At 34.0% G+C, this 10,525-nt stretch overlaps 1 protein-coding gene across 1 annotated transcript; it reads right to left on the reverse strand.

Moving 5' to 3' along the window:
• Positions 1–527: 527 nt before the first annotated feature.
• Positions 528–4,464, reverse strand: Smp_193050 (hypothetical protein; the record flags this gene model as incomplete). The annotated part of the gene is made up of 4 exons (XM_018792015.1): positions 528–629; positions 2,077–2,361; positions 3,168–3,443; positions 4,456–4,464. The coding sequence occupies 4 exons, from the start codon at positions 4,462–4,464 to the stop codon at positions 528–530; spliced, it is 672 nt and encodes a 223-aa protein (XP_018644918.1).
• Positions 4,465–10,525: the final 6,061 nt, after the last annotated feature.

Genomic DNA, 10,525 nt, shown 5'->3' on the forward strand with positions numbered 1-10,525 from the left:
TATTGCCGAGGAAAAAACCTGAGGAAATATCGCTTATTAATGAGTAGTGTGCAACTGTTTGATATGAAAGTAATCAAACAACCCTTGGCTTTCATTTCTCTTCCTTTAAACATCACTTTATTTTTGTTTTAAATGATATGGGATACTTTTGATTGGTGGAACGAACAAATTAGTCATTTTGCATATTCTGGGTGCTAACTTATTAAACAAAGGCTTAGTAACCCATTCCATCCTCCGTAGCTAACCTTATTTCCGGAGACTATGACGTATCCTGATGTCTTTTTGTGTTTCTAGCTATAATCTATAAATTCACTGGATTCTTTAGGCTGACTTACGTTTGAGTGTTTGATTAACTCCAATAATTCGAAAGTTATGCACGTTTTAACTATGGGTAACATAATTAATGGTCAGAGACACGTTATTACATATAAACAGTTCTCAATTTTTTACAATCATGATTTAATGGAGCCATATAAAAATTTCGTGGATCGTTCTACTTACGTCATCATGTTGTTGGTAGGTATTTGTCATTTACGCTGATATTTTTCTATTTCCGTTTTAAATGCACTGGTTTGTTCTTCAAGTTGATTAGCTAGTTCCTCTGCTTCCTTTCTCCATTGTGACGTTAACTAAGTAGTGATTATAATAAATGTATTTTACTATTCTTTCAAATATTATCAAACTATAAACAGTATGCCAAAACTTAACTATACTGATCAGAAATTACTGAGAATAGTTGGATCCCAAGAACGTCTGTTTTGGTAGTTCGTATCTCACGTTTCTGATGAGACTTGGAGTAAAATTATTATTAACTAATTTTATTTCTACAGCCTTCAACGATTATTTTCTTACAGTAGTTTCGTTTTGATATGTTATCTTACCTTTATTTTCTAGGATATCGCAAATATATGTACACATAATAGATGCTTTTCTATCCTACCAACGTGTAAACTCAGTAAAGTTTTACGTAAATACTTGAGTTTTTTCTCCAAATTATTTAGAGTTACGTTATTCAGAGTGAGAAAGCTGCTTACTTTTGCTGTTCAGAGTTGTCAGTCTTGTCACTAATGTGCGTCGGAAATATTCTGAAGGTCATACTACTGACCCCAACTGTAGGTTCTATCTTGATATAGCGGTCAGGCTTGCATATCGTAATGAACCGATCAAGGTATATTGGATGGAATACTAGTTCCTTTAGGTCCTACCATGTAAGACGATTCGGTTGAAGAGCGACAATACTAAAAGCAGATGTTTCGTAGTCCGAAGGCGAAGTCATACTACTGACTGTGGTGGAGTATAGTAACAGTTTCCTCTAAACAAGCAGTATCTTTAGCGATACTCCCTCCACATAGTGAAGCGACGAAGTTGGAAAACGCCAATGCTAAAACTACCAGTACTCGAGATCACTTGGTATTAGTACCTTATGAAACATGTCTTGTTGAGTGTTTTTTAAATTAAACGTTTCAATATAAATGTGCAAAATAACTATCATATCCCTCACTTTGTGGAGAATGGGCTACGATTAGACCAAAAAATTGCTTATCTTCCGGGGTTTTTTTAATAATAGAAAATTATCAACTAGATTAGGAAAATGATGTGTCCGGAAGGTATTGATATTAAGCAAATTACTTGGTAATTCCTTTAGTGCGACATACCTTAGATACATTTTACAGTGAACTCTAATGATTGAATACTTACTGTTTTTTGCCAAATATGTTCAAAGGCTCAGGAAACATTTTGTCTAATCAGCGTTCACTAGAAGTTTTGCCAGAAACATCACAAAAGTGAAAAGTCACATGTAGAGTTTCTGATTGGCTGATTACTTTGCTGCTACTATGTTTAGTAGCATTCCAGAGTTTTCGGGAAAACTTGAGGACTTCTAAAATGCTATAAAAACCCTGTATTTTCTGTACATAAATGAGCCTTTGGAGTAAAGTGCTTCTCGCGTATTCTGCGTCTTTTCTCTCGTGTTCAAGTGGCTGTGTATATTTAGCTTGGGGGTTAAGAAAATAGCTTAGGAACGGAGTATAGCATTCAGTTAGCAAGATTTATCAAAAACAACTATTATTCACTTACTATTTGTTGCTTATTTAACAGATTACGCCAATTTTCATCTGTTAATTTGTTTACTTTCTCAAGTGTTTCGATCTTTAATTTATACTCAACTTCTTGCATTTTCATTGACTGTTTTATTGACGTTATTTGAACTTGTGCACTTTTTTGCACAGCTTCTAACTGTTGTTTAAGACTATTCAATTGAAGTTCAGAATTGAACAAAACTTCACTTTGTTTATTATAATGGTTTTCTTTTTTTTGCCGTTGTAATTCAGTATATTCAAAACGTTCTGCAAGGAATTTGTTCTAAAACAACAAAGTAATTATATATGATTCATGATTTTAATGAATTCAGTTCGAACCAAAATACCAACATTAGTATCGATACCTACAAACTAAATGAACATTTCTGTGGGAGATTTAGAAGTGTGTTGATGACTATTATTTGCTAGGTATTGTAATTCTTTTTACTTGAAAATGAATGACTAACTATTGTAAAGTTTTGAAATATAATTTTCACAGCAATACATATAACAATGAACATATGAGTGCCATACAAATTATTATCGATAAAAGTTGAAGATCAGCTAGGCATTCCATCGAGGAGGATTTATGAAGCATTTAATAACGACTCTGAGATGGTAGAGAAGCTCTACAACCAAATTATCCAAATCAGAGAACAAAACTCCATTAAAATAACGACTCTTGGAATTAAATACAATATCCATAGACAACTTGATGGGCAGATTGAATTTCGAAAAATCTGACTTGGTCTAATTTGTTTGTTTTGAGTTACAACATATGTTAATAGTATCAAAGGGACTCAAACAAAACTAAGTGCTGTCCATAATCACAAGCCTTATACTCAGATGTATTTCAGTAATTTACAGGAACTTACGTCCATACATAGATGGATAGGTTCATAGAAATTATGTGATAGATATATCAAAGATATTACACATAGATTATTCATGTAACTGTCTCAGTAGCTGAAATCAAACATTGTCAAGATTCCTCTTGTTTTAAAAAGAAATAATATGTGGTTAATATACTCTGACATTCGTTCAAGTTTTTATGTTTACCAAGTTTAACTTGTTAGGAATGATAGTTACCTTTTCATTTAATTGTTCAATTTCCATTTGTTTAGATGCAACTAATTTTTCTTTGTTGTTACATTCAGTTTCCAATCTTAACTTCAATTCATCGCATAAACTCTCAGCGTGTATAGCACGTTTTCTAAAAGTATCCAACTGACAATCCGGTTTCAAATCTCCTGGAGCAGTATTTGCATTAAGAGCAGATTTACATTCACTATTTATATCATTGATATGATGACCAAGATTGTTTGTTTTATGGAATTCTAATTGAATGGCCAATTGACAACGTTCCTGTACATTAGAAAAATTTACTGAATGATATTGACGATGTTAATAATCAACTTGATGATTACAATGCAGTTGCTTAGTTTACACTGCTAGTGAATATAGTACAATTCAAGCTTAAATCACCTTTCATATAATAATCAATCTCAGTTTTTAGGAAGCCAAATGAACTCCTTTATTTCTTTATATCACGTGAAGTAGCTGTCTACTGAAAGTTATATCGAGCTTACGGGGCCGGGGTAAATGAATAAGAGAGCAATCTTGAATTAACTTGAAACTGTACTTTAAAAGTTAAAATGACTTCATATCTACCAATATAGTTTGTTCACTTGAAAAGGGAACTTTATGAAGAAAACGAAATGTAAGAATAGGTTGGTTATCTCGAAATGTAATTAATTAGTTGACAAACATAGATTGATTTTCGGTTAAAGAACACCTTAAAATAAAACTAGACATCATTTAGACTTTGACGAATGTTTGTATCATGGATTTTGTAGGCATTACCTCGTGTCGTTTTTATTTGGATTAATGTATTACAAACTGCAATATTTCGTAGAGCATACGTATTATTCCATCACTTAATTGCCAGTGTAAATTAATGACAATTTGAAGATAATTAACAGGGAAAACTGACTTTAACTGGTGAACTATTAAAAACCTGGAAACATTGAGTTGCTGCTTTGTATGGGACTCCTTAGTAGAAATAATCAATTATAATCTTGTCGAGAATAGAATCCAGTATGTTCAGCTTTTGCCGTGAGTCCACTGAAGTTGGTAACTAATAGTTGAGATTTTCAAATATCAGTCAGTTCGTAAAACTGAGTGTCCTACAACACTGGGTTCGATTTTTGAAAGGAATACTGATAAACATTACCAATGATACCAAGCCTAAAAGAAACGGGTTTTCAGCTCTACTTCACCTTCAATGCTTTTCTAACTGACATAAGTTCGTGACTAAATATATAGATATATATAATCTACACTAAATTAATTGAATGCAATGTCACTTGCAGTTTACCTTCTCCATATGGTGCAGTTCACTTAGTAAATTTTCAATATTTTCATTAGCTTTCTTTTCTATTTTATCTATTTCTTCCCTCGTACGTTGACCAGATTCTTCAGTTAATTTATCAATGACAAGTTGGAGTTGCAAAAGTTCATTTTCTGCATTTTCTCTACTTTGTATTGCATCATCACGCTCGTTAGTTAATGTTTGACTTAAAGATATTAATTCTGCAACCTGTGATACAAAAAATGTTTGTACAATTTTCTCTAAATAATATGTTATGTTAATCATACTCTTTGTCCACATAACTGTCCCTAGTTGACTTAAAACTTCATCAAACTGGAATTTCAAAAAATAATGATTGAAATTGCTACCGAAAATCTTGGTTGTGAAAAAGACCAGTAACATCTGGGCTACTGATATGGTTCTTTACCAACTCATCTTTCGTAACTTTTGTTAGTTGAGCCTCACGCAGTTTAACTATCAGTTGTTGTGTCTATTTGCTATACAAATAAAAAGTAGAAATAATGGTACTTCATCATGTTGGCTGTTTTCATTTTTGAGTGATTATTAACTGAGTGAAGTGCGTTAAAAAGTGCCTACAATTTGATCGACATTATTTGGATCAATACTCAATCACATTGGAAATGAAATCAAGTTAAAAGCTACCCTTTCTAGATATACTAATTACCACAAAGTTAGAAACTCAAAAACTAATACATATAGACCGAGTCTTGTATTACGCTATCGATAATGCACCGACTCGCAAAACCAGTTGTGTACTTATTGTATTGTACTTCTTTTATTTAGAAAAAAGGAGGCGCACTATGCTATTCGTCTTTTATGGAGAAAGTGAGAGAAACGGATGTCTGGCAGATGTTTTCTCCTGAAAAAAGAACTACCCATAAGTTTACCAAAAGATTCCTATTAAGCTCACAATGAGCTACAAAGTCTCGTGTACATAGTAGTGGTCAAATCACTATTCTGTACGAAAAACACATGAAGGATTGCAATTAAATAACTGAGCTTTATACAGTAACGAAATAATTGCAGCATGTATTATAGAAGACTTAGATACAATAACAGAGAAAAGAAGCAAGACTTGATCCAGTCTTGTGTGTAGGATCGTGGATACACACTGCCGAGGAGTCCTTTAGTTAAACAAAACGGCCGTCCAGTGCTTCCAGATTTACAATAGTGGTCTAGCTTAGAGTGACTTGTGAACTCAACAGTTGAGAACTCGATCTATTAAAGAAACTCCTATTACTGCAGAAAACGCGGCAGCGAATAAATTATTTCCTTTTTATTACCCGATAAATAGAATGTCAGCTTAATTTAGCTTGGGAAATCACTGTAGGATTGAGTGTTTTTGAAAATTTATTTCTTTGGCCCTACAAAATATTCCTTCAGTACTATAAACGGAAGTGATTTTATCTATTCTTAGTTTATGGTCAATATTATCTCCAAACAATTACTTTAGTAAGCTTAATTAGGTTTGTAGTGTTGTTCTTGTAAAGAGAATAATACTGAGCGATTTCATTTGTAATAAGTAACCCATGGATTAATTATGAGACTACCTTCTTAAAAGCAGACGGCCGTTTAATGGGTGCAAATAAAAAAGATGGATGGTAAATATAATTTGAATTTTTCAGTTTTTGTATTGAAAAGGGGTACAGAAAACGATGTTCGTTTAGTGAAAGTAATAGAGTAGTCAGTGTTATTCAATGTAAGCTGACTTTTCACAGTGTGCTTCATAACTTTTATCTATCATTAACCGTTGTTCATTTATTGATATTACCGCCTACCTTATGTAATGCGTCCTCAGTTAGTTGATTAGATCCATTGTATTGTTTTTGAAGTATAGAATACTTGTGTCGTAATTCACCAAGTGATTTAATGGCACTTTCCCCACGTCTACAAATCTCAATTAATTCTCTCTAAAAATATAATAAAATTCCAGTTCAGTTGAACGCATAATGTTTCGCATATACAGCTTTATTTGTAGATATTAAAAGTATAGAATATGTTCGAGTAAATACCTTTATAAGTGACATCTACCTTCTGATTAAAATGAACTGCACAGTATCTCAGTTTAGTTCCATCAAAGAAGTGTGGTCAACCGCCTAGTCTTTAAAATTATTTTTCAAGGTTTTACTAGAGTAGTCAAATATTCCAAGCAGAAAAAATGTACATTTCATCCTTGACACTGATCAATAATGAAAAACAAAGATCTTATTTACTTTTAAAAAACCAGATGATTTCCATTTCCATCTCTATTTTGATATTTGTAATGGTGTTACAGGAACCACCAATCATTTCTATGAGAGTTCCAATCAATCTGTATTCTTATCAAACTATCAACAACGTGATTCTCATAAATATGAGTATTAACAATCTGAATGGTACCCTGAAGTTTAAGGTGACGAGTTTTTGATTCATGTTTCAGTGTGAACATCATAACTGAGATGCAAAAACATCAACATAACAAGTTTCAAGTAGAATGAAGTGTACGTTCTGGGTTCAACATCTAATCACTATCTAATATGTGACTAGTCACGCAATAAACTTCCATTTTGTTCTTTGTTTTACTCTTCCTAGTTGTAGCCAATAAAAAAGCTACCCATTGGATAGTAAAGTAAATAGAACAACACAAACAAGTAAAACCGATAAAAATCAGTCACTTCAAGTGGGGTGATTAATTAGTTGTAGATGAGTAACTTATCAGTTTTTTATAGCTAATTTAATACCTAGTAGATAATAAGTTTAACAATCTAAGCTTCGAAAAACACTCATAGTTTTTCAATTGTAGATAATATGTTTATTAGTGCTAGATGTGATTGTTAGCGTGAAAATGTAAACAAACGAGCTGAGAACAATTTCTCACATAGCTTAGTTATTTGTATTAACTTGGATCGCAGATTCGTCTGCAGTAAATATATTGTTAGTCTGTAGGTGTATAAACTTCGCTAATGTGATCACTCTATCTCTAACATTGCTTATTATTGTCAATATCGCATAGCAAACTGAATATATAATGATATAATCCCTGAATCCCATTTGGCATCAACATTAAATGTTTAGAAATTCATAGGGACGTTTACGACTAGCTTTACACAAGATTCCTTTTGTTTTACTCGATTTAAAACGTAAAGCTTCACATACGTAGTAACATGAAGGCAAATATTTTCTGACCCTTAATCGTGAAATAGCATAAGAGTGTATAAAGGTAGAGTGGAAGATATTTACCATATTAAGTGTCCTTGAAACTGGTGATAAATATATTTTGCATCAGTATCAATCATTCTGAAAGATAAATACTCGATAACTCTTATTTTTGTCTTAAGGTGAATCAACTGCAGAGTTTCCGCATTTCTAAATAAAGATTGCAGACAGTTGGTTTTTTATGCAAGTGTTTAGACGAGTGGTAGCTTACCATGGAACAGCGACTAAATTAAAATTATAAGTCCGGGATAAATTACATAATGTGAGAATGTTTTGCAAGTTATGAATGCTTTCAGTCTGATGTAATAATCCTCCGGTTTAAGTTGATTCTATGATATCTTCATCACAAGGTAATATCAGTTAAACAGACACTGAAAAATAGGGAAGGGCTGTATGAATGATTCTTTATGGGCTGAGACTCAGCAACGTAAAGTTACGAACGTACAGGGATCAGACACGAGGTCCTCAAATCTAGCAGCAAGCACAATAGCAATCGGCCAGTGAATCGAAATACAATGACCCACATTTTCCAACTTCAATCAATTTCTTATTCAAAATGATACCGATCCAATATCACCAATGGATTGTTGTTTCACTGCCGACTTAATTAACTCTACAAATTACAGCTCCAACACTCAATGACAGAATATTTTATATTATTATGGACGTCATTCAACATCATAGCCAAAGTCCAATCATTATATATTGACAATACTGGCGTAATTAATGAAAATGGCCGTCAGCAATACTGGGGAGGATTATTACTGTTGGATCACTTTAGCTAGTACACGTAAAGGTTTATTGAAGTGGACTGACAAGAATTACGCATGATTAACGTTTCATAAAATTAACACGTTAAATCTATTTAGATTTCTGAATACGTGCTTTGAATCTCAGTACGTGAGGTATTTGAATTTTAAGTGGTCCACGTTGTCCTATGCTTTACTATTTCTATAAATTGAAGATTTGCGTAAATTTCCGCCATACGTTTTTGTAATTGGCTATCGATATCTAGATCATCAACGTAGATGATCTATGTCGAATGATGGGAGGCCTACTAGAGTTAGACGGGAACGGTGTGATCAAAAGCTAACTTTGAAGTCAAACGTCGCGGTGAGTACCTAACGTGGATTACCTCCTTGACGTATTAAGGCACTATGGATGCTTTCAAGACCGTATAACACAAAAACGCCATTACGGAAATTTATTAGTCACAATGAGTACAGAGATGACAGTGAGACCATTGCCGCATGGTCCCTGATATATGATTAACTGATGTGCGTTGATTGTCTTTGAACTTGATGAATATCGATGAACCGTTCGGCATTCAGTGACTCAATTGCCAGATGATTTGGCTAGGACTCAGTGACATTTCACTGGCCTAACAGATTAGGCTGGTTAGTAGTTGAGAGGGATGCATGACACGACGTACCCACTCTTGATCTGGTGTGGATGCGTGGATGAAATCCCTCAGCTAGATGGCCCCATTAAAACTAATGGGGTCAGCACCAAATGTCGAGGCCTTGCAGAGCTACTGATTTTAGGGATTTATTTCCCGCCACAACTGTTTTCTGAACAGGTAATAACTGACCACAGCTACTTATATGCGTTGCGATTCGCGTCTAGCCAAAAAGTACTTTTTATGCTGAAGGAGTATGCAGAGTAGCGTGAGTGGATAGGACTGTCAAAGCTAAAAAGAAAAGGAAAGCTGAGTCGATAGTCCAGCAATCCCATACAATACACTTATATTTAATAACTAAATCAATCAATAACAACCACAACTAACAGAAGCCTCAGATTCAGACAATCTTGGAAGCAAATCTAGAAGCAGACACTTTAACTTGCTGCGATGTGCACAGTCGAATATATTTGTTGTTCGTGCCCTACTTGGTCATTGTACAAACGTGCTTCTATGTGCGCGAGGTTTGGAATTGCCAAATGTCCGACAAAGTGAGTAACTTTAGAGTTTAGCAGTATTTGAAGTTTTTCCTGTGTATTATTTGCGACCTTTTATATCGTTTATCAAGTCTTTTTTTGGGAAAGTGATCGTTTCAATTTATGGATTGGCTGTAGTTTAAAACTCGGAGATAAATATCCTCAAGCAACTAAGTTAATGTAAATAAAAATGAAAAATTTTGAAATTGAGGCAATCTTTTTGGGAAAAGTTCATTTTAAATTCAGGTGAGAGTGCGTCCTTGTGAAAGTAGTCTCCCTCTCATAACCTCATTCAGGGATACGTTTCTTAAAAATGACACTCATGACTCATTTCTCACAAACTGACATCAGAAAGTCTCTTATCTTATGAAAAGTCCACCACACAGTCTATTTCTCGTCAAAATGTTTGCATGGTTTGTCACTTATTCCACAAACCTTTACAGAGGCTGTCTGTCTAAACAGGTTGTTGTATATACAACAACATATGTTGTAAGTGGTTTATATATTTGCAAGCATTTTCGCAGTTTACAGAAATATTAACAGCACTGAAGTATCGGTTACACATCTTCGTTGTCACTGACAGCCATAAATTTAATCAACTCCGGCATGTTTTGGAAGTAGCATTTCATGCTGGGTTTACTAATCAAGAATACTCGTTTAATTATTTAAACATACGAACATTAGTATAAGGAGGCACCAAACAGACATGCGCCACATAAATAATTCGGTTTGTGTGAGAACTCGGATATTACCTGAGTACCCAGATTGAAGTAAATAGTCTTCTTAGGGGGTCATATTCGGAGCCTTCAACCTGAAGATCTGATCCACATGGCAGTGGTGCAACGCTCGGAGGTGCAGTCCCATCATAACCGGTAACCTTTAGGATACTGAAGCCCATGTGCACCATTGGTTTTGAATCAGAGTT

The sequence above is a fragment of the Schistosoma mansoni genome (genome assembly GCF_000237925.1).
Source record: "Schistosoma mansoni, WGS project CABG00000000 data, chromosome 1 unplaced supercontig 0010, strain Puerto Rico, whole genome shotgun sequence".
Lineage (NCBI taxonomy): Eukaryota > Metazoa > Platyhelminthes > Trematoda > Strigeidida > Schistosomatidae > Schistosoma > Schistosoma mansoni.